Below are 24,765 nucleotides of genomic sequence, written 5' to 3'. Positions count from 1 at the left end.
GTTGACTGAGTGTGTGTGAGGACTATTGTAATAAAGCTGTGTGCTTTATGTGTTTGTGTGTGTGTGTTTAAGTGTGTGTGTTGAGGGGTCTTGAGCCGAGGTGCATGGGGAACATGTTCTGCTGTCACATGGGGCTGGTTGGATCATGACTGAAGTCTCTCTGGCAAACTGAGGAAGAAGAGGGAGGGAGTGGGTTCAGATGGAGGGTCAGGCTTTTCCCACTGCTGCCGCTCCTGTGAGCAACATTCAACCTGAATTCAGCAAAAGCCTTTTAGGTTAGAGCAAAGGCCCATTTAACTGTGTAATGTTAGATGCTTTACTCTAAAGCTTTTGCATTCTGCAATGTTTCCAATCCATATTACAGCTTTAATCGATTAAGATGAGGCACTGTGCTCATTTTTTTTACTTTGATGTCTTCCTTTTATTAGCTTTGCTCCTAACTTTACACAGAAGCATCTCATTCTTTCAGACTGGTGTCTTTGAAAAACCCTTATTTCAGCTTAAAATGCTTAATTCTAGAGGTCTCTTTTCAGTGCTTGCTCTCCAGAATCCTCCTCCACTGTTGCCATGTTAAAAAGGCATCATCACTAAGTTAACAGGAATTTCTCAATCTAAAATGACAAATTATAAAAAAAAAATATCTATATTTATGTTTTGGAGCCCAAAAGGAGGGAATCAACCAAAAAACTGAAACCACAACAAAGAAAAGGTAAATGTAGTCATAATGCCCTTTGAGGGAGATTGTGATATTTTTCATTTGACTTTTTGAACAAGCCAACACATGTCACAGTTTGAAACTTTGCTATACTTTAGTATCAACATCCAACCCTTTAAACTTTATATTTGTTTGATAAATATGAAAACTGACAATACCACCTCTTTAGAATGTGAAAATAACACATGCTCATCACATATTTTGTTTAATATCATCAGTCTTGAACACAGTTGGTTTTTTATCTCTGAAGACTTTGGAAACCAGGAAACAATGATTCAAGAATAGTTAGAACCAGTGACTTTTTTTATGGCATTCTTGGCCTACAAATAGCAAATGTGGTCTGACTGATGTTTAGAATTATGTGCTGTTGGTTCAAAATGATGAATCCCTAAAGTACCTTCATCTCACCCCACAAAAATTTCAAGTTGTGCTTTTTTAAAAAGATATCTTTGTATTTTTCTGGGTCTTGAAAACAGTTTTGGACAGAGATTCATGCTCCTCACTGGATAAAGTCAGTTAATTTGACAACTCTTTCTGCACTTCTGCACTATTTCTCAGCAGGGTTTATTTGTATTGTTCCCTTAAACTTGCAGCTGATTCTGGACAACAGTGGATATTTATACAAAAAATGGCCAATGTTGAGTTTTCAATTTCTTCTGTGTCCTTAAGACTCAAGATCTTATTCCATTTTAAAAGCTATACTGTATTAAAATAACTGCTGCTGTTTGTGGCTTGTCTGTTAATTATCACATTTGATACTTTATTGCGACATGAAGCAGCTCCAGGATTGGTCACTAGGTGACACCATCATTACAAACATTCTGTGACTCAATAACAGCTGAATAAAAATGATCAGATCTGGATTTCCCTTCCAGGTTGATTTCGCTGTAACCCATTTCAGAGCTGTTTTTGTTTGCCTCAGCGTCTGCTCTGTGAGGAGCTGTCCGCGGTGCTGAACATAAGCTCTGCATGCACAGCTCCCTGCTCATGTATGGGGAGGTGGCTTTGTAGTCACTCACTAACCTGCTTAACCTACTTTCTACTCGCCGCCCTGTCATCTGTGCATGAGGAGGAAAGTGCTGCAGGATATATATAGAATAGTTTACTCCACACACACTGTGTCCGTCCAGGCTTTTCCAGAAACAGAAACGCTGCCATGCTTTGTTTTTCCTGTTTCCTCACCTTTAATGCATCACTGATCATTTCCCTTAATGAAACCCGGCGTCACTCCCAACATGAACTCCTCATGTTCAGCCCATTAACCCAACCGGTAGAGAACGTGTTGGGACGCGCCTGAACCATTATTGAGATGAATATGAGCAAAATAATGACATTTTAAGATCTTAATTGTCCAATTATGGAGACAGCTGTTGTGCTGCATTGCAATGCCAGTTCAATTGCTGTTTCCTAGCAACCAGAGAGGTACAATGCAGTGATTTTCTGTTAAGTGGCGTCATTTTCTCCCAGCAAGACTAGAGTGTAAATCCAGAAAGCAAATTTAAATCAGCAAGGTGTGCATGTTTTTTCACCTTGAGGCTATCATATGTGTCACTTCACAGCTCCAGTTATTTTAAATTCAAGCAGAATACTTTAAATGTGTGTCCATGTGTGTGTGTATGCTTTGTGATACCTGCTTATGGGTCATGTGTGCGTCATCTGTTCACCCTCAAGCCGAGCCTCGTTGCTGCAAACAAAATAATTTTGCTTGATTAATTTCTACCCAAAACGCAGCGTCCTGAGCTAATCATTGTACATGCATTCTTTTCAATTAATTCATTATCAGGGGAGGTAGAAGGAGGGGTGGAAAGGAGGGGTGGGGGAGGGGAAAGGAGAGTCATGGGGGAAACAGAAAATCCGATCCTGCTGGTCTGAAGTCTCGGAGCAATGGAGCATTAGTCTCTTCCCGATGTAATTGGAATGACACCAAGAGTAAAGCCGTCTGATTTAGGGACAGCCTCTGGGCTTGATTTAATGCCCCCTACCAAAACTATACATTCATCTTTTTATCTTTTTCTCATTCATTCGCTCAGGCCCTGTGCTCGCTACAGCTTTCCTCCCCCACCCTGCATCGTGCTCCGCTCACTCACCAGCCACAGCCCTGGATCTCCATCTGTACTCTATTAACAGAGCAGAAGCTGCTTTCATAATATCTAAAGTCAGGAGGTCGTAAAGTTCTAACCGAGCGTGTATTTTTCTGGCATTTTACTCACTCCTTGCGGCATTTACACACTTGAATGAACGTGTTTTATTCTCACAGAGGTTATGTTTAAACACTGTATAAATATCTGAGAGCAGAGACAGGGAAGACTAAGCAGGTGTATCCAGGCCAGGGTGCTTCGTCCCTGGGGTTTGCTGCTGCACAGTCCCCTGACAGATGGACTGCCAGGGCAATCCTATTACCCCCATGTGTTGAGCTGCTCTTAATGCCAGGGTGGGATGCATGGCTAATGGAAGACAATGAATGTTTGGAGGGAGGATCTCAGGCTACTGAATGATAATCATCTTGATTTGTTTGATAAGAAGAAGGAGCGCTTAAATCAGTAAAAAATTATAACCATGTCGTATAAAGCTCATGCTGCTTATATTACTAAAACTGATTCACAGTTTCAGATTTCAAAGAGAGGAATCAGCTTTGTTGAGAAGACATTTTTGAGAGTCAGAATGTTTATAGTTAACCCTTTGGGCTGAAATACTGAAAATTAGAGGTGTGAAAAAATATTCATACGACAATATATCCCAATACTTTGACCAGTGACTAAAATATTGATATATAAAGTCTTACTTTCAATATTTTTGTTAAAATAAAAATTAGTTAAGTTAGTTTTAAATCATTTTACAGTGAAATATACTGATTAAATAATAATCATAGTCACGTTTTGTGCAGTATTGGATTTTTTATGAGTAACACTGGCTACACCAAGTGACTTTTATCAGTTTTACCAACTGACCACGTCTTTCACCCAACAATTTTTTGCAACATTAGTTTAATGTCACAGCAGTTTGAGTGACAAACTTGGCACACTTTGTGTTTTCAAGTTAAGTGTATTTATGAAACACTGCATCTGATTTTCTTTATTTCAACCACAATAGAATAGAAAAGCTATAATATAATATCACACCGGTGTGATACTATTGAATGGTGACCCAAGTATCGTGAGGATCTAGCCGATACTCCCCCCTACTGAAAATATAGATAAAGATGCCTGACTGGTAATAACACCACAACCCTGATAATAATGAAGTTTGAGACTGCACCTTAACTGCTCTACCAGTTAGTGTTACTCAGGTTAGCTCATTGCTCTACCATCATATGGTGGGCTCTATGCCTTGTGGTTAGCTATTACCATTAAATCCCTAACTTCAGATTAAAGTGAGTTGTACGGGGCAGTTGGTGAACAAGATGATGTGTTAAATAACTCTAAAGACTTTCAGATGACTGTTGGACTGCTCATTGGTTGGCCAATCCATCAGTTTTGTAGGTCTTACTTTTAGCAACAGAAGACAACGTTTTTTGGCTTTAATAAAATACACATACAAAAAGAAAAGATGTTGGGTGGATAACCCTTTTATAAGCACTAAATGCTTTCTAAGACTAAGAACTTATAAGCAGATAACGCAGTTTTTGGTGTCAGAACGAAGCACCCTGGTATTTTTAGTCTGGTGTTATTGGTGTTGGTATAGAGGGATTATCAGTCTACGTCGTCATAAAGATGCGCACGCATCTCAACCGCAGAAGCAGCATTTAGCTGCCATTCATTCAGACGAGTTAGCACTTTTTAAACACTAAATTCAACCTGTTAGAAGCATCAAAATGTGTGTTTTTTCTGTGGACAGCTGTCAAAAACAATACCACACAATAGAGACAACGTCTGTTGAGTTTCGACCGGTACAGCGCAACCGGTGTTTCGGCGTTAATAGCGACCATGTTAACTGGTGACTTTCAGCTGACAGCAGCATAGACTGTATAGGAACGGCAGCCGTGATTAACGGCCGAGAGTCACCAGTTAACAGGGTCACACTTTACACTGATACACCAGCGATGTCTGCGTGTGTGTAATTAAATGTGAATTCTTAATCCAACCTCAGTTAACCAGGTTTGACTGCAAACAAGCAACAATAACTGCTGATACTCAAAATACAGATTTGACTTTGTTTATTTAATGAAAAAGTTGGTTTGGGGCTGAGGTTCTGACCAAACATGGACTCAATAGCCTATGGAAAGTAAATAATGAGTGAACCTATAAATCATGATAAACAGAAACAGATTTTATGACCAAAGTAAAATTAGGGAATATTATGAAACAATGTTTACGTCCTGGTCTGTCACAGTCTGATAAGTTGTCGTCCACGGACGATGCAGTCATGAGCATTGAGTGGGAGTTGTGTTTCCTCTCTGGGTACACGCTGGTTTCTCTGCTAAAAACGTTTGTCCACTGATAAACAAATAATCCCTCTATTCAAGCCGGCTATTATTGGGTTTTCCCCCAAAAAAGAAAACACATCAGCCTTGCAGTACGTCAATCGTATGACAATTGGCAAATATTTAGCTTTGTCTGTAAACAGACATCTAAAGTCCAACTCTGTTCCTTCTCTTCTTGATAGTTTCCAGTTGTACAGTGAAGAAAGGACATTCAGTGAAGAGTACATATTGGCAGGAAGCCTCTTCTCTATCAATATCTGCTGGCTACACTAGACATCAGACAAACCAACATTTGGGCGTTACCATCCCATGTTGGCTGAGGGGTGTCAAGATATGTGTATATTCAAGCAGTTTTAGTATCAGCTCAAAGTTAGCATTTCTCTGACACCTGATTTATTTATGTTTTATAAATTAGTGACACTCCTCTCTTCAGCCTTATGGCGCTAACTAGCAGCTTTAGCATGCTAAGAAATTGATGGTTCACACTGAACATTAATCCTCTGTTTGTTTGGTTATTAGTCCACAAAAAGCATGGACAAAATTTGTTGCATCAGCTGCATTAGAATGATCAATATTCCTCCCTGTTTAAATCAGACGTTACTCAGTGATCAATACAGCGGCGGCTGCAGTTATAAGATATGAAGGAGCTGCAGTGAAGGCTTATAACTGAGCTGTGGAGCTGGTTGTGAAGCCACATATATGTATATTCTCCTGTGTACACGTATGTGCATGTATGGTGCTTGGTATGCAGACAGCACCTCCGCTGCCTGTAGCCCCACGCCGGCCTCCCCAGGTCAAACAATTACCACACATCAAGGAAAGCAATTGGGCATGACTAAAATATCATCACTGTGTGATTGTGTCCCTATGTTTGGGCTGCTCAGGCCTAATTTAACCCACTTTGTCCGTACCAACGAGGAGAATCGAGGACACGCTCTCCAATTCCTGGGGCCCCCCGAGCATTTCCTACAAGTCTGACACATGGCAGCTGGGTTCGTAGACACGCTGTCACAGGTCTCTTACGCAGCCGGGTGGGAGATGGGGAGTAATGAGCGAGAGAAGTGTGAGAGTAGAGGAGAAAAGGAGCTGGCGGTAGAGGAGATGAGTGTTAAATTGGACACAGTGTGGAAACTTGAAGCATTTTGAACAGAGGTCCTGAAAAGATCTTCGTGTGTAGAGCTGGGATCAACTCTGCTATATTTGAGAGCAGAGGGAGACTGTTGCAATGATTAATTTGGTGCAAAATCACAACAATACTCAAAAAGCGGGTCTACATTCACTGCTTACCAGTGATTTAATGACCAAATCTTGAGCTACTATGAAAGAAACAGTGGTAACGGTGACAAAAAGTTCTCGAGGCAGGCAGAAACCTTGAGCAGAACCAGACTCACTGATGTTCAGTCATCTGGAGCCACTGAATGGACCAAGACAGAAAGAAATATTTGCTGCTCAGATGCTCTCCTCTCTCCAGTGGCTGGTCCTGTTTTGACTAAGTAGGAGAGAAAGGGGGATGAGGGGAGAGGAGATCAGTATACATGCACAGGGATGAGGACAGAGGGAAGGCAGAGAAATGGTGGATGTTATTCCTGCTGCATTGATCCCAAGCGCTGGCTTCAAGCACTATTCTCCACTTATTCCTTCATTATACAGTCAAATATTTCTGAGCCTCTGAGTACCCGACCTGCCCTTCATCTGCCTGTATCTCCCCCTCACCGTCTGACAAAATCTGACAAACCTGAGCCTCTCACCCGTGCAGCTCCATTCTGCTGAACCCATTGTTTCTTTCACTGATTCCATTTCAATTTCATTTTTGGTCTTGCTGCTCAGCTGTAACTTAGCCCAAGTCTTTGTGTTTCTTTTGTGCTCACACACCCTGTTTAAATATTGATAGAGATTGGAAGCACCGCTGACTACTCAGCCAGGGTCAAGGATGGCAGAGTCTCCGTGCAGATTTCATTAGGGGAGCAGATGACTGTAAATACGGAAGCATGAGAATCACGGGCCCCCGACACTCGCTCCAGCAGCCTTCATTATCCCCCCGCATGGCTAACGCCCTCTAATGTATTCCAATGGAGATGAAGGTTGGAGGGTGATGGGGTGTAAAATAGCATGTGTAGGAAGGCCCCTGCTTTTTTTACGCTAGGAGCAGCATGCTTCTCTCACAGCCAGATCCCCATTAGTACAGGAGCAGAGGATTGGGTGTGCAAATGGTTGCATGGATTAGAGAGCTAATGCATTTAGGAGAGAGGGCTCCACCATCTCTTTATTGCTGCTGCTGCTGCTACAGTGTGTGTGTGTGTGTGTTTGCATGTATGCTAGTGTGTGCTGAATCTCGCAAGAGGGAAGATACCCAGTCCCTTTGTGGAAGCTGAGGAGATTTAGAGTAAAGTGAGTAGATAAGGGCAGGGATGCACACACTGATGCAACACACACTCATTAAAGATTAGGGGTTTGACCAGAAGTAGAAAGCTGGTTGTGTGTGGTGTTATTAAACTCAGCATGGAAATGAGATCTTTCCTGAAAGAGGGGCAGACGGCGGCCCTACTAATCTAATTAATCAGCGTCTGGGTTTTTCCATTTTCTTCTGCCCTCTTTTCCGAGCCCTTTGTAGCTCTCTCCACTCATCCCTCCCACCCTGTGGCTCTCTGTGCTGGATTTCTCTGAATCTGAACTTTTCTCCCTCTGAAAAAAAACTGTTTTCACAGATACACAATGTCATGTGCTTCCTATAAGACAAGTTATAAAGCTTCCTTGTCTCCTGCTGGTAAGTGGGCCAGAGAGGAAAGCACGGCCTCGCTGCTGAATGCATAGATGCCCCTGAAACAGTATGCAGGGATGGTAATGGTGGTGCAGGATCTATCAGGCTTAAGAGACAACCTGCTACCAGGCCATACGGCAGCTGTCGACTTTACACGCACGAACCTCGCCGGTGGTCATCACGCTGTGCGCACACAAGAGTTAAAACTCCTTGTCTGTGCTGCTGGTGGTGCGAGGGAGCGTCACATTTGCTGCTTGTGGGTTTTTTAAAGAGCCAGGCAGGCAGCAGTATGGGAGGGGCCCCGCTTTGCTGAAGCGCAGCAGCAGCAGCAGCAGCAGCAGCGCGGTGGGTGACTACAGTAGAGCTCTGCGCAGTGAGTCAGCTGAGGGATCACAGGCGCCGGTGAGTGAATGAATGAAGACACGGGAAGGAGAGGAGAGCCCCGCAGGATCCGGAGACTGGAAGGTGAAGGTGTCCACCTCTCTGGATGAGGGTCTAACCACTGAAGTGATCGGAGCAACCTTGTTGACGCATAATCCCACCCGCCCCGTCGGCACTGGGAGGGGGCAAATCTAGCTTGCCTAAACTCCAATCCTGCCAAAGAGATTTACGGAGTGCGCTGCTTCTGCTGCTGCGGGTTCAGACACCTTAAGGACAACATTTGGTCTGAGTTTATTCTGGTATTTCTGGGAGATACTCGATTTCTTTGGAGGCAGAGGAGCTAACACGCGCATAATTAGGCTGTTAAATCCCCTGTTGGATTCGGCACTGTCACTGCGCCGCGGACTGTGCGTGTTTTGGATGCGCCCTGAGGTGTGGACAGGACTTGCCCGTACATCACCGTCATTTTAGCAGGTATTTGATCGCGATTGTTGTTGCTTCCACCGGAGATCTGGAGCCATGACAGGCCCCCCGCTGGTCCCACAGCCCGCCTGCTGACGGTACCGGGCATGATGGGAGCAGGTCTGCCGCGTTCAGGATCCCGAAGCAGCCGATTCATCAATGGAGGAGGAGAGTGACACCCGGAAAATCAACAACAGCTTCCTTCGCGACCACAACTATGCAACCGAAGGTATTTAAAGGGTTGATGTTGAGAGAAATAGAGATGGAGAAAATAACCTGAGGCTGTAGCTGGAGGGGTGCTGATATCATAGCTGAGACACCAGTCACTGCATAGGAGTAATAAAGGAAGAGGAGGAAAGTGCGAAAATGTATTTACAGGTTGTAGAAAAAACTTCACTTATGTCGCTTATTGGTCACTATAAAGGTACACTAAAGTACATTTAATCACATCAGACACAGAAATAGTTGTTAAAGGGGTAGGTGGAGAATATTCTAGTCTTTTGCCATAAACATGGAGGCTGGTATCAATATCAGAGGATGATGAGGTGGCTTCCCATCATACCTGCTATTTTAGGATGACAATCCTGACCGAAGGGAATCAGAGGGATTTAATCTGTATTACGGGCAGCAGTGGAATAAAAGCCTCTCGGACTGTCTGAAGTGAACATGTGATGCAGTAGAAACGATGAATAAATGATGAAAGATACATTTTCTTTTCGCTGGAGAGTTTGTTGGAATAATTAAACAGAGACAGAGACGGTGCCCCAATTTTAAAGAGGAAATATGACCCCTCTTCATGCCCCCCCCCCCCCCCCCCCCTTCTCTGACACACACACACATACACACACAGAGTCTATCTTTACTACACATGCTTATGACTAGAGCTCTAAACAATAGCTTTTTCCCCTCAGCTCCACACAGCTATAAAAGCATCCCCAGCACATGTGTGTGTTTCCTCCTCATTGACCACACACATCACCCTCTTGATTATCAGCCTGTTAACTGTTTGATGCTTAATAGTTCCCCAATGCTCCACCAATCAGCTGCACCTGTCCTCCGCAAGCTGCTTAGCTCATTGATCAACATAAAACATTGATTTACAGGTAAAAGCCTCCATTAATCTCATTACCAGCTCGGCTCCTCGTTCAGTGATTATGCAGATCGGTTATGGACATTTACTGCTGTGCTGATATCACAGAGATAATAAAACTACCGGGGGGCTTTTTAGCACAGCAGTTTGAGCTGATTTGTTTTATATAGACTCACCGCAATGTCGTTATGTGACGTTGTAATGAAGCATGACACAGGGCTGATGAGACCTATTTAAATACACCAAGTTACACATTTTTATCTCAGATTGAGATTTTGGTTGAAAGCTTTGTGTATTTGTAAAATAAAAAAACAGGTTTTAAGGTGTTGTAGAGATGTGTGGAATCAATAAAGCCAGCTTTCTTGTCGTTCAGTAACCATAATAGTCTCTGCAGCATCAGGGAAGCTTTGAATTTTTCACAATAGGCATATTTCACCACCCACTCACCATGAGGAAAAATAGAACAAACAGGACCAAAACATGATATACGACTGTGGAAACAATAGTGTTTCTTTGAAATGTAGCATCTCTATAAATCAAATATGGGATACAATAGATGGAGGGGGTTATGGAGGTTGTTAGAGGGTATATGTAGCTGCGAGGTGGGTCAGAGTGACCACCAGTTTCTCCCATTCCCCACCAGCTGAGGTTACAGGAGCTCCAGCAGGTTGATGAAGAGACAAAGTCAAGGCTCAGGAAGCAGATTTTCCTCCTGCTGCTCTCCTTTTCCATTTAGATCTAGAAAAGCATCATCGTCTGCTCCGCTCCTGCTCTTACAGATGATTCCCTGTCACTCCTAAACACACTCGCTGGTTGAGAGCGAGGAGAAGTGAAGGAGTGGGGGGTGGGAGTGGGTGTGATGGATATCTTTGTTTGATGTGTGTGCTGAGATGAAAAACAGGAGGGGATCTTCTGTCTTGCAGCTTCTCTCTGTGACTCTGTCACATTCAGTGGATCAGGAGAGGGTGACTGAGCGAGCAGAGAGTCAGAGCTCAGAGGGTGTAAAACGTGTCTGTCTGCTCTGCTGCCCATCTGCGCTTTCGAAACAAGATGAGGCCACTTTTGTTATTTTTTATGGCTTTAATTTATGACTGATCGTCACAGCTCATATATCATGAATGAGAGTGTGTGAATCTGTGTGTGTGTGTGTGTCCCTTCACTCTCTCAATCCTTGTCTCCTAAGTGGTGTGAAGCTCGTCTGCAGCCAAAGATCACACAGGCCGCTGTCTGGGTCTGTCGCTGGTCCTCGTAAATTCAGCGTCGTGCTCATGTTCCATCAGACCCAGTCTGTTCAGACCACACACACACACACACACACACATAGATACACACATGCACACACACACACAGGCCCCTGGTTGGGATTCCCCTCAGGCCGTGCTTGCCCATCACAGCAGGACGTTTTAATGATGTCACATTTTAATGATGTCACTCACGCTGACCTTTGGCTTGCACCAATCCCATGCCTGAGTGGGTCTGTGGGCGGGTACATTGACCCTCTCTGTGTGTGCATGCACAGATTGTACAGGTATTGAATAGCTGACATTTTGCTGGTCATCCCTTTTCGGTTCCAACATTCAGAGTCTGTTATCTTTCTTTTAGAGAAACGAAAAAAAAAAATTAGAGTCTGATTTGCATCCCCCACCAGACGACGTGTGGATAATAGTGATGGGATGGATGCGTTGTGTCTCATTGCAGTTGTGTATAATGTGTATAGTGTGTGTTGAGGCAATGGACTGTAACACTCCTCGACATTGGCTACAGCTAATTTTCTGATCTGCTCCTTCACTGTTTCCATAATGGATGAATTTGTCTAATAGCAGAACACCACACTGTGAGTAAAGATGTAAATAGCTCCCCTGCTGTGAGGCGGGACCTCACCTAATGTCTGCTGTTCTATTGATTTCTGCTCCTTTACAATTTAGCCACCGGAACAATGACCTAAAGATCTATTGGTAGGACATGTAATCTCTTTCCTCTGTCTCTCCCACCCCCACGTTGTTTCTGTCCCTCTGCTGCGTACACGTCTGTCTGATGTGCGTACAAGCTTGTGTGTGATGTGACCCCTCCAGCCCCGCTGAATACTGATGCAGGCCCGTAACATGGAGCTCACAGCCTTTATTGCAGCTGCTGATGAGAGTCGAGCCTGTGCCAAGGCAAACGGCCTGGGGCCACACTTTAGGACCCCGGCACTAAAAAAGCCTTAGCCCCACCATACCCGCAGGTCCCATTCATTATTCACCACGAAACACTCAAAACGCCGAGCCCCACCTCACCACATAGCAAAAGAAGGATATTGTCTACGTGTGTGTGGGGTTTGGTGTGGGGGTGGCGGGTGCTTAATGGCAAGCTGTGAAGTTGGGGCGAGTCACACTCCTTATCCAGCAGCTGCTTTCATCCCCTGATTAGCTTCTTATTAAGTCTGCAGCTCCATGAAATTTTAATGAGAATTTATTAAAGAAAAGCAGCTGAAATGCTACTGTAGGACGACTACAACGAAAATCTTATCTCTGGTCTTATTTCCTGGTCAGGCGCTGCTGTGATCGATGTTCTGTATGAGACTTAGAGGGTGCACTGCTAGCCTGAAGGCTAAGCAGTGTTTGACCTTTCTGGACTTTATAATGGGCTACATTTGTAAGTTTTGATGGCTAATTCCACGTCCTGTTCGTGGAAGGCGCGTCACTGTGAGTCTTTCATGTTTTTGGTGATAAGGTCGCTGTAGAGGCAGGATTTAAGTCAGCGCAGACACCATCTAATCTTTGATTCACTCCAGCCTTGAAAACAGGAACATGAAAGGGATTGCACCAAAGCAGCACAGACAGATCGAGAGGGAGAGACAGCTTTTGTTTTGTTGTGCTGGATTATAATTCTGTGCGCCCCCGCTTCGCCACCATCCCCCTCCTACATCTTCAATTTCTAAGAGAATACCAAATAACACGCATTTGGAAATCGTTCCTCTTGGTATTCGTGTTAGTAGGAGCAGAAATTGATCGATGATTTCAGCTCTTTTCCCACTTCTCCTCGTTTCTTAGCCTGGTCCTGTGTTGTGTCTGCGGTCCGATGTGTGCCACGGTGAAGTGTTAATGAAGTGTGAGAAGTGAAGCAGTAACATGTCTCGCCCATTTCACCCTGAGCTCCCTGGAGTGTGGGGATACAGGAAAGAACGCACACACCAAAAGGAAAGGGTTCACACACACACTCTCATACACACTCTGTTTCACTCTCAAGGGGCTGATCCTGCAGAAACCAGGTTAATTAGCTTGTTCACTCCAGATCTTACAAAGAGTCGTGCTCTTCAGATGTAGAGAGCTGCATTGTGCTCGGTCGCTTTGTGTGCAGCTAATAAAGCTTAATAAAGCCTTAATCATATGGCTGGGTACCAGACCAGCAGGTAGTGGGGTGTATTCAAAATTCTGATTGATCTCTATTGTTGTGGGTGTGAAAAGAAGCCGTTATCAGCAGCTGAGGAACTGTCAGATTTCATGTCCAGGATTTCAAATTTGGAACATGTTTGTTTTATGTAACGAAAAAAAAAAGGCCCACTGCTGGATATTTTGATTATCAGTAAAAGAGAGTGCAAGAACGGACCTGGTTTATCCCCCTGTGTGATCCTTTGACGCAGGCAGCTCAGGCACAAGTGCAGTAATCCTCTCTTCTGAACATCTAACGCTAACAAAGCATCTACACGACATCATGTAGCTAACATCCCTCCCTCTGTACCTGGAATTACTGCACAGCACTTACGCAACTTGCTTTCCATGTAGTCACACCATTTCAGCTCTGTCTGCCTTACACAACCCTGCAGGGCCACAGGATCAAGCCTCCCTTGGTTTTGTTTTTCCTTACTCACCCCTGACAGGATTACACTTTATCTAGAGGTTAGCCAGGGTGCTACTATTTCTGTAGCTTGTGCCGAGGAGAAGACTCTATACAATCTTTTATTGACCTACTTTGAGGAACAATCCTCCTTGTGCAGACTTTTCCCCCCTCTCTTGTTTCTTCTCGTGGCCCTCTCTGTTGTGCATGATAGATGTTGCATGCTCTGGCATCTATAAATACATTCAATATCCTCCCTGCCTGCCTGCTTGGCGCTCCTGGCTTCTCGTTCAGCAGTTTCATTCCAAAATCAATGCATATCTATGTTTCCATCCAATCAACGGGACTCATGATTCTATATTGCATGCTGAAGGGAGGGTTACTGAGGTCCAGATTGAAACAGACAAGAGCTGCAGAACACATGCCTGTTTTATTACAGTCATATAAACTAAAACACACACACACACATCTTGTGTGATTACTGGTGATGGATGTGTGTTATCTTGAGCGTCTCCCTCTGATGTATCAAAGAGGCTGCTGACCTGTGTGTCAGACCTGGCTGGCCACAGGATTTATGAGCTTCATTTCGTTATGGTCTGCTGATGAAGCTGTGTGCGTGTGTGTGTGTGTGTGTGGGAAAGAGAAGGAGAGTGTGTGTAAGTACACATTTGATTAGCAGAGTCTTCAGGCCGATGCTAATTCCAGTCCACCTTGAGCCTGCTGATGCTCACGTAATAAAATCTGACCTGACACAAGTGGAAACAGCACAGGGACTCCACCCATCTGCAACTCAGCTGCTAATCAATTCATTCCCTATAATAGAATTTTTATCTTTAGTAACTTCACGTCGGCATTCAAATACAAGTCCATCAGCAGCAGAATAGATAGATCGCCTCATCAGGTTTGAATTCATTTGCATGAAGAAAAACTCATTTAAGGAAGCATTCCATCATGTGACTGTGAGTTTCTGCTTCGCCGCCTCGCTCCGATTCCTCATCCGGGGAGATGATTGAAGGATGTATCCGTGTGTAAACTCGTTAAACGGCACCCATCAATTACTGCTTCTCCTCAGTGAGTTAATGTGATGATGATGAGGAAAGGAGAAGAGGAAGGAAGGGGGAAGTGAAAGAGAAAGAAGGGTTCGAAGGGAAAAAAAAGGGAAAAGCTTTGATTTGAGAAAGCTGACCTCTAAGCCGATTCTGTTCGACTCACACCAGTGGTTTTGGCTTGATGGTACAAGGGAAGACACTTCTGTACACTGTGTGTATGTGTATGTGTGAGCGTGAGGGTGTGTGTGTGCTGGGGGATTGGCGAGGAATCTCTGTGCATGCACAATGTGGATTCCTGTAAATACAGAAAGGCTGATAACTTCAGATTTGTGTGAGTGTGTACACAGCAGCAGCAGCAATATGGGTAGTCGGTGGGGTTCTCCCAGAATGTAATTAGGTCAGGGAGTGACTAGTCTGCGAAACATTATTAGCTCCTTGTTTCATATATGATTAGGATCTGCCTGCCCCCTCCCACTGTGTGTCATTATCAGCTCATGGCAGTAGGAACCCCTCTGCTGCCTGTTTCTGAATGTGGCTTCTCTTCAACAGTTAAATGAAACAAGGAGGACACACACACATATACCGCTCATTGGTTTCTGTGATGCACATCATATGAGCAGAGGAGCCGGTCTGCAGGGGCTCCATTGTCTGAAGCTGTGCTGCTGCATTGAACTGCACACACTCCCCCAGATGCAGTCGCAGGTTTTCACTCTATTGCAGCACTTTCTCTCCGTGTCTGCTGAATTACAGCTAGCATCAGCAACTAAAGTCTGAGAGCTATTGGCACTCACACACTCACACACTGCATACACCCTTCTGACTGCCGCTAGAGATGGAAACGGTCTCCATAGCAACATTCCCCTCTCCTGTTCAGAGCTCCGCCAGTAGCAGGTCCACAGAGGGCGTGGGGGGTACAAAACAACAAGCGCTCACTCTTTTTCCCTCCCTCACAGCCTAATATTCAGTCACTGTTTAACAGAGGGATAGCCTGCACTGTAGTGTGTGGTTTTGTATGAGTGTGTGTGAGAGGCAGACATTATGCTGTGCCTTTGTAGCCAGGGGCTATGTATTAATTACAGCCACCATTAGCCTCTCCTACATCCATGCAGATGTATGTCTTTGAGGAGGAGAGGAAAAGCTACCTTAGGGGTAGGTGTCTATTATTTACTTTTGAATCAACTGTCGCTTTAACACAGAGAAATGTTGGGTAAGAAGAGTATTCAGTGGATTGTGTCTTACAAGTGTTTTCCTGTTGATGCACTGCAGAGAAGTGAAGTTAAACTGCACACCTTCAGACAGATACCTGCAGCATGCACGGTGTAAAGGGTTACAGCTGTGTTTTTTAATGAAGAAGCAGGAGAGTCGCTGAGCAGCACGCGGTCCTGCAGCCAGGAGGTGAGAGGTGAATTGCATTATTAGTGTAGCAGCAGAGTGTCTTGAAAAAGCAGGACAGCCATTAGATGACACAGATCGTCTCACCTCACTCAGACAATTAGTTGATATCATGCAGTGACTCATGCAGTGGCTTCTTCTAACCCATATTTCATCAAACGAGGGTATCTGTGCCGGAGCATCCTCTGTGGATTCATCACGAGATTCCTTTTCCCTTTCCTTCTCTTTCCTCTGACATATTTTCCAGAAGGTTCTCTACCAGATCTTCCTTAAAAGGTCTCTCGTTTTGTCTGACTGATACCTTGACAGCTTTGTGTACGTCCACGCTGACATTTTCTCCCCCCTCTCTGCTCTCTTCCCTGTGTTGCAGCTGACATTATCTCAACGGTGGAGTTTAACTCATCAGGGGAGCTGTTGGCCACCGGGGATAAAGGAGGCAGAGTGGTTGTCTTCCAGAGGGAGCAGGAGGTAGGAAATGCCAACAATCCTACGCTAATTATGCTGCCCTTCTGCTGAGAGGATTTGACAGCCTTGAGACAACGCAGATTGTTTGTTTTCAGATAACGAGCTTGAAAGAGGGTATCATTAAGAAGAACATTTGATGGAGATTCAACAGTGAATGTCTTGAAAGCACAATTAGCAGCAAAAATCTTTACAAAAAAGAAATGTTCAGGCTGTCTTTTGAAACTTCATCTAAAGCACAAACATATTCTGAAGTCCAGTCAAGATACCAGGGTTTCCATTATGTGCAAAAATGTAGATTGTAAATATAGCCTATAGGTGCAGTTAGGTGTCAGAACAACCACTGCTATTTACATGATCTTATATTAACAAGGGTAAATGCACATGCTAGCACATGTAAGTGCTTTGACAAAGACACGGTGATGATTTTCTTTCTGGAGAGATCATGATTCTAAGGTAAGTGTTGAATATAAAGCCAAAGATCTCAAAACCTGTTAGTTTGGCATAACAACAAAACCACAAAAAAACAGACAAACAGCAGGGAATCCCCTCACCAAAGGCAATAAAACCAACTCTCATACATGTTAAACTTCCAGATGAAAATGTAAAAATACAGTTTCAGTTTTTACATTTTGGTTCGTAAGGCAGTCATAGTTCCAGAAAAGTTGAGGAGCTGTGCAAAACGTTGATAAAACAAAACTTAACCATTACTAAATGATAAAAAATAAATTTATTTTGAAAATTTCAAAGACAATATTTTAAATGTTGAAACTGAATTTTTTTGTTGTGATATGAAAAAGATGTGCAATTTTAGACTTCATGCCAACATGTATCAAGAGAGTTGTGACAGGGACAACAAAGTAGTCTCCAACAAACAAAATGTCAACCTTCACACCTGGTAGACAGGTCTAATCTAAAAAGATAATTTTGTAACAGGCTAGTGATATTTATAACATGAATATAACATAACTATAACAACTTAAGAATTTTGTTAAGGAACATAAAATTGCAATTAATTCAATTTAATCATCTACATTTAATAAAATAATCGGAGTAATAGATTCTAAGAAATCTCTAAATGAAAAGAACGAGGTAAAAAATCAACACTGGATATCCATGATTATCCGGCCTTCTTCTCCAAATTGTTTGGTCTGTGGACTCAGTTTGTTCACCACTGCAGGTTTAAACTGTACCATGCAAGATAGAAAAACAAACATGAAAAATATAACGTTCTTTTTGGAAATCATGGACGCGCTTTCCTCTGCTCTAAAGGACAGAGAATCAAACTGCTTCGTATATCAGCTGACTGTTTCAAAAACTGATGGTGTGGGCATACATGAGTGCCCATGGCCTGCAAAGCTTGTTAATCAGAGAAGGCCCCATTATACAGGTTGTAGAGCAACATAAAGTATTGCCATTCAGGCAGTTACTTTTCCAGGGAAGATATTTGAAGAATATTAGACCAAGACAACTCTGAACAGCATAAAAACACACAACAAAAACTCAAAACTGAGAAGGTGAACTTTTTTCAAATTTCAAGTAACATATGTCTTGCAAGACTTGAGATGCGTCACATTCTCCTGGCACATCCAGACCAATGTCATGTTTTAAGATATTTGAATCCAAAATTAGGTTGCTTGTACAAGGTTCTTGCACCATTAAAAAAGCCAAATTTAATGCTTTTTAAGACATTTTCAAGACCAAAACAAACATAATTTAAGACCCCAAAATTTCATTCTGTCGACGAAAAAAGGCAATTTATTTGCTCTAAGCACAATTACAACTCACAGTTGGCATTTTCTCTTTTTTTCCACCATTTTTTTTTTCGATTGTGATGCACAAAAGAGCCAATATAACAAACAAAAGTAGCATTATAGTAAACAACACTGCATTGCACTTAACTCTTCTATTGTGTTAGAAAGCTGCCGATGTCTTTAGTCTTAGCGGTTCAAATTTGTTTGTGGTTAAACTTAGCTTGTTTATACTTAGAAAACAACAGCTATCTCCCAATATTGTTTTTCACCCCATAGCTAGCTTTTTGCAGTGTCTACAGTTACAGCATCGCTCTGTAGTTAAAGATACCAGGTGCTAAATTCACCTGCATGCAGTCCTAACATGTCAAAGAAAAGTGGGGCATCAAGAAATACAGTTTCTTGTTGTCCTTGCATTATTTTTAATTTAAATATTGTCTTAAATGATTTTCAAACAGTTGTTTTCCTTAATTTCAAATATTTTACACAACAGCTCAACTTTTTTTTGGAACAGGGTTTCTAAAAACTTTATTTTGCATCAGAATGGCAATGACATTCTAGTTGTTGGTTCGTCTGGAGAAAGTCAGGCCAGCTGTTCCTCCCCATTGAAGGGATTTGTGCCATGCTATGCTAGGCTAACAGTTGAATCAACTTATATGAAAAAACAGTATTTTTCTTTCAGCTAAATGCTAACTCCAGCGTTCTTATAAGCTTGTGATGAGTTTGCATATGCAGTGATGTTAAGACAGCATGTTTAGCTTTCTCCACAGATGCATGTTAGCATGCTGACTTTTGCTAATTAGCCCAAAAAGAAAAGTTAACCTGAGGCTGAACATAATCTTTGATCTATGACAAGTAAGAACCAGGCTTACCACATGAAACAAAAAGGTCCTTATCAATTTCTAATTGTTATTTTTGGTGATGTATTCCATAATTCAGATGTTCCTGTCTGGGCGGACCTTTAACAGGCAGCCATTACCATTTACCACAGTCCCTCTGCTAGCGTAGCAATGACTGTGAAATTTTGAAGCTCCTAATCAAACAGCTCTGTCACTAACTTTGTGTCTTCTTTTCATCTCCTCTTGCAGAGTAAGAGTCAGCCTCAACGTCGAGGAGAGTACAACGTTTACAGCACATTTCAGAGCCATGAGCCAGAGTTTGACTACCTGAAAAGTTTGGAGATTGAGGAGAAAATCAACAAGATCAAATGGCTTCCTCAGCAGAACGCTGCCTACTTCTTGCTCTCCACCAACGGTCAGTAAGTCAGCTTAGGTGAAGCTGGGACTGCAATGTGAAGGAAGTTAAAGAGTCTGTTGTGAGAACGTGTTTAAATGTCAGCATTTGTTTTCTATTAGTCAGTGAAAGCGTCCGTTCATGATTCATTCTCACTGTGTGGAAGGGCGAGCTGTACAGCTGATGTAAAAGGAGATGCTATCTGTGTCACATAAAAGTATCTGAGTATTTGTGCACGTTTATTGGTGTTTCTCCTGGAAGAGCAGACGCCAGCAGCAGACGTGCCTCAGATTCAGTAGTTCATGCATGGCTGCCACAGCAGAAACAAACACACATATATCAAAGCATGTGCAACCACACACCATACGCGCACACTGAATCACACAGACACACTCACATCAGCAGAGAGACGTCTTGCAGATTGCGGGCTTCATGCATGGCTGCTGTAGAAGCGCTTGCGGTGGCTGGAGCAGATGGTGGAGGTTCCTGTGGCGATGGCCTCGCTGCTCCAACACCAATATTCACAGCGGAAATTACAAAAGGAAAAAAAATGCAGGCAACAACCCGATTGCTGCCGCCATTCCCTTCAGCAGAGCGAGGAGATGGGATGTAACTGGTGTCTGTGTGATGCAGATTGAAAAGCACCCAGATGGCTTTTTCTGTGGGAGCATACACTGCGGCCGGGAAATGTAGTCAACTTGTAGATTGATATCTGTGACACGAAAATGTTCACAGGAGCCGCCATTCATCATTGTCGCTGGCTGCTGCCCAGCTACATGCCAGATTGGCTACCCAACCCCCCGCATCCATCTTGGATCTGTGATTCACTGTAGTGAGCTGTGATCTAACTGTAGTTCTGTTTGTGTGTGTGTGTGTGTGTGTGTGTGTGTGTGTGTGTGTGATGTTTTCATCCCAGACAAGACAGTGAAGCTGTGGAAAATCAGTGAGAGAGACAAGCGTCCGGAGGGCTACAACCTGAAGGATGAGGATGGACGGATCAGGAACCCGTCGACCATCACCTCGCTACGGGTAAGAGGTCACACAAAACTATCAGGTTCAGCACGGCTCAAAATGTCACATGGACTCACATAAACAGCTCCTTGGCTTGTCTCACTGTTGTGTTTTCAGTTTTGCAGTCTGGCTCGGAGCCATGTAGCAGGTTTAAAGAGAAGACAGATAATTCCAGATAAATCTTTGAACAAAACAAAAACAGGAAATAGACTGATACTGAAAACCTGGATTTCAGGTCCTCCGGCCATTTTTAAACATAAACTGCAACTTATTCTGCAAATGTTTCATAAAAGTTGCTAGTTTTAACTTCCCTAAGCTTCCTGATTAAGTATCACACTCTGAAGCGCGATTAACTTCCGGTTTACTGCTTTACACACGGTTGTGCACGTGAGGTCACAAACAGTATACTCATACTCTGCCTGGCGGCCCGTCAACAGGGCAATTTTTATGTTCACTACATTTCCATTTTCCAGTTCAACAACATCCTCCGCTGGTTGTTTACAGGAAACAGAGACTGAGCCCAACCGTAACATGTCAGAGTTGGCCTGATAAATGTTGGGCACCAGTTTATGTTGGGAGCATGGAATAAATGTTCACTGAACCAGGAAATATGCCAAAAATTATGATGATACCTACCAGACCTACTGCAAGGAATACATTGTTTCAATGCCCACTTAGATATTTTATTGTTTAGATATTTCAGTGTCTTTATGTCTTCTTCCAGATTGGACAGAGTATTGGATAGAGTAGGAAACAGAGAAAAAGGAGCTATAAGGGAAGGGACCCAACTGTGAAGGCAATGGCCTCCACACAACAGCCAAACCAGTGCACCAGTGGTTACATACATGAAGGAATAAGCGTAGGCTTTTTGGTGGATACAGAGCTACACAAACCTATGTCACTATGCACATGTTACAACATATATCAGACATATGTATAGGTTGGGCTTTAGAGACATTGTGGTCTCACAGTGATTTATCCACACTATAATGAGTCAACAATTTCTGGTGTTTTCTTTTAAGTTACAAAAATAATTCATAGAGTTTAGGGAAAAAAAACAGACCATGTTACTATTTTTTTCCAAAATGTGTTTTTTTGTTTTGCAAAACTGATTTTACATCTCTGCTAAAAGGATCACAGAATTAAAAGAAAAAAGGTTAAAAATTTGAGAAATGTGCGACTTGATGCTGGACTAATTCCACTGATTGTAAGGAACCTTCTGGAAATGAGTATCTGTAGAGCAAACAGCAGATTAGCTTAGCTTAGCATTGCAAAAATTAATCAGGGAAACAGCAAGTAATGCCCAACTAAAAAGGACAAATTCCACTTAAACCAGAACCTCTGGGGTGCCAGTGGGCCTTGTGTTTTAGGTTGTTCACCCCATGGGTTTGAATCTGACTCCACTGTCCTCTCCCCTCTGGCTAAAGACATATAAAGCCTGAAAAATGAACAAGAAATGAAAAAAGAAAGTGCCTAAAGCTTATAAAAAGCCTGAAGAGACACAACAAACTAAGTAACTAGATAATATGAGCTTTGCAACAGGCTATAACTTGATTCTTGTTTTTAGACTACCTGTTTTCAGCTAGCCTAGCTTTATGCTAAGCCAACCTTACTGAATTTGGGCTCTGATCTAACGACATAAACAGTACACAAATAGTGTTAAGAGTCCTTTTCATCAGACTTTTAAAAAGAAGGAATATTTCTTTAACTTCTTATGAATTTTTTTAAGGCAAGTTAGCCGTTCAGGAGAATAAGAATTAGAAAAGAGAATAAAGTGAAGGCTAAAGAAGATTAAATTATAGTTTTGGCTCAAAGAGGATGTTGAAAATGGAGTTTCTAAAGCAGACATATTTGTCATGAAAAAATAAACACGCAGTCAGTGCCTATAAGCAGCGCCTCTGTTTGTCGTCCTGTAAGTCACAGCAGTCAACAGTCAAAATATGGAGTAGAACTGAGTACCTGTAATTTTTTCCCACTGTGTCATGTTGAGTTTGTTTTTCTGACAAAGGTCTGCTCTCAGTTTGCATTTTGAATGAAATCTGAATAAGTTAAGCTCAGATAAGCTGATTATATCAGAATAAAGGATCCAGTTATTATGCTGTGAACGCCTTTAATCCTCATTAAACATCTTAACACCACCCACTGCATGGTTGAACTGTATCCATCAAAGTTAATACTGGTTCATTTTTTAAAACACACTGATTATATGCTCACTCTTAGTATCAAATGTCACCTGCAAACACACAATCACTGGACAGTTTTGTAGATAAACTGCCAGAAGAAAGTGAGAAGGAGTAATTTATGATCACTGAGGTGAAGACCATGAAGGGATCATCCTAACTGACCCCCCTTTTTCTCTCCTCTTATCACAGCACTAGCTCTTTAATTTTCACACAAAGCAGCCAGGCACGTAGGACAGCGTGTGTGTATGTGTGTATGTGTCTGCCATAGTAGATTAGTGCTGTGTTCAGCGTGTCCATCCCTCTTTGTCTGGCTGGCCAGGGGATCATAGCAACCTGGAGGACAGGCCGGGACTGTGGCAATCCTGTTTAGAGCTGTGAAATCTACGCGAGGGGGCGAGGACAGGAGGAGGAAAGAGAAAAGTGCAGGAATAAATCCAGATTGTAGCCAGAAATGATCAAATACTGAGTGCTCTTTATAGTATCCTTTAAAGTCTTCCTCTCACTATGCCGGAAAGACTTAAAACGTGTGCTTACTATTTTTATCAGTACTCAACGTGACGCTCTGAAGGAGCAACTGCCTGAAAATTTAGTGCCGTGATTTGAGTATTTAGTTCTCTTTAAAGTAACAATAACACTGCGTCACTCTGTAAAGTATCATTAAGTGCTGAGAAAGGCAGTTTTAAATACAAATATATAATATTGTAATAATAATAATGTATATGATTCAAAATAATAATAATAATAATAATAATAATAATAATAACTATAATAATAATAATAATAATAATAATGATAACCACCTTTTTTTAATCTAATAGTGGGCCTTCAGGACCAGATTTTTTAAGGTCGTTTCGAGCAGGCTGAAAATGTAACTGTCAGTGTTTGGGGTTATGGGTTAATATGGTGCGCGTCTCTTTGGACAGCCGGTGAAAGACATGGAAATGAAGTGACACCCATGGAGATACAGCAGCCTGCTGGGCTGCCATGTCTCTCTGTCAGTGCCAGCAACGGACGAGAGAAAAAGGGAAGAAGCAGTCGATTTGTTCTTCCCACTCCCTCCCCTCCCCTCTCTCTTTGTCTGGGTTTTATCTGGCCAACGGGGGGCTGCATGCAGGCTGGTGCTGGGTGGCTTTGAAGCCCGAGCAGTGCTGTGTAACTGGGTGTATTGGTGAATATTAGTGTGTGTACGTGTGTGAGAGGCAGAGGTAGTGAGCTCATCTTAATTCTGCAGAGTTTGGTTATCATTCCTCAGCAGGGCCTAGCAATGCCCTTGGGCCATCTCCCCTTCCTCCTCCTCTTTCACCATTTCCTGGCTTTCTCCAGCACTCACACAAACAAAAAGGGAGTGACTTCTTCAGCACCTCTATGAGAAAGAGAGATGGATGGAGGGAGAGGGAGAGGGCGGTGTGATCACTGAGTAGCCATGTAGCACACAGATATCCCCGGCGTGATTGAAGCAGCTCATCAAACAGCCCCGGAGCCCCTCATTCGCTGTCTCTGTTCCATTAAGATTTGTGGAGTAAATGCCACATGAATCCCTGGAGTCATCTTGTTATGGCTCAACCTCACAGGCACACATGCAGCACATTAGCAACTCTGAAATTCATGCAACCACAAGCATGCACGTTCACACACCCACAGATAAATATCTGAGAGGTTTCCTGGAGGAAATCAGCATCAAAGTGCATGGAATATTAAATCTGTGTCACAGAATCCATCAAAGCTTTCAAGGAGGATCTTTTTTTATCTTCTGCTTCTATTTTCTGTGGTTGTCATAGTTTCCCTTCCCTCACTGCTCTCTCTTCATCCAATAGGTGCCGGTGCTGCAGCCTATGGACTTGATGGTTGAGGCTACAGCCCGACGAGTATTCAGCAATGCTCACACCTACCACATCAACTCCATCTCTGTCAACTCTGACCTCCAGACGTTCATCTCCACGGACGACCTCAGGGTGAACCTGTGGAACCTGGAGATCACCGACCGCAGCTTCAGTATCCTCTTTCTCAAGACTGCTTTATGTTTGGGAGCATTATTTTTAAAA

At 43.0% G+C, this 24,765-nt stretch overlaps 1 protein-coding gene across 3 annotated transcripts in view; it reads left to right on the top strand.

The window, feature by feature from the left end:
• ppp2r2ba (protein phosphatase 2, regulatory subunit B, beta a) overlaps positions 1 to 24,765 on the top strand; it is a 55,666-nt gene that overhangs the window by 22,465 nt on the left and 8,436 nt on the right. Inside the window, exons 1-5 of one of the 3 annotated variants that reach the window (XM_074674150.1) lie at positions 8,230 to 8,965; positions 16,454 to 16,551; positions 19,385 to 19,550; positions 20,446 to 20,558; positions 24,538 to 24,715. In XM_074674150.1, coding sequence (XP_074530251.1) covers positions 8,896 to 8,965; positions 16,454 to 16,551; positions 19,385 to 19,550; positions 20,446 to 20,558; positions 24,538 to 24,715 — 625 coding nt within the window. In that variant the 5' untranslated portion in view covers positions 8,230 to 8,895. Of the gene's footprint in view, positions 1 to 8,229; positions 8,966 to 15,665; positions 15,841 to 16,453; positions 16,552 to 19,384; positions 19,551 to 20,445; positions 20,559 to 24,537; positions 24,716 to 24,765 lie in introns of those variants that run through there. The other 2 variants (XM_074674151.1, XM_074674149.1) reach the window with 2 other exon arrangements.

Source organism: Halichoeres trimaculatus, unplaced genomic scaffold (genome assembly GCF_033239565.1).
Source record: "Halichoeres trimaculatus isolate MK-OKI-2021-1 unplaced genomic scaffold, fHalTri1.1 fHalTri1_scaffold_7, whole genome shotgun sequence".
NCBI lineage: Eukaryota > Metazoa > Chordata > Actinopteri > Labriformes > Labridae > Halichoeres > Halichoeres trimaculatus.
This window is presented reverse-complemented; position numbering and strand designations above follow the sequence as displayed.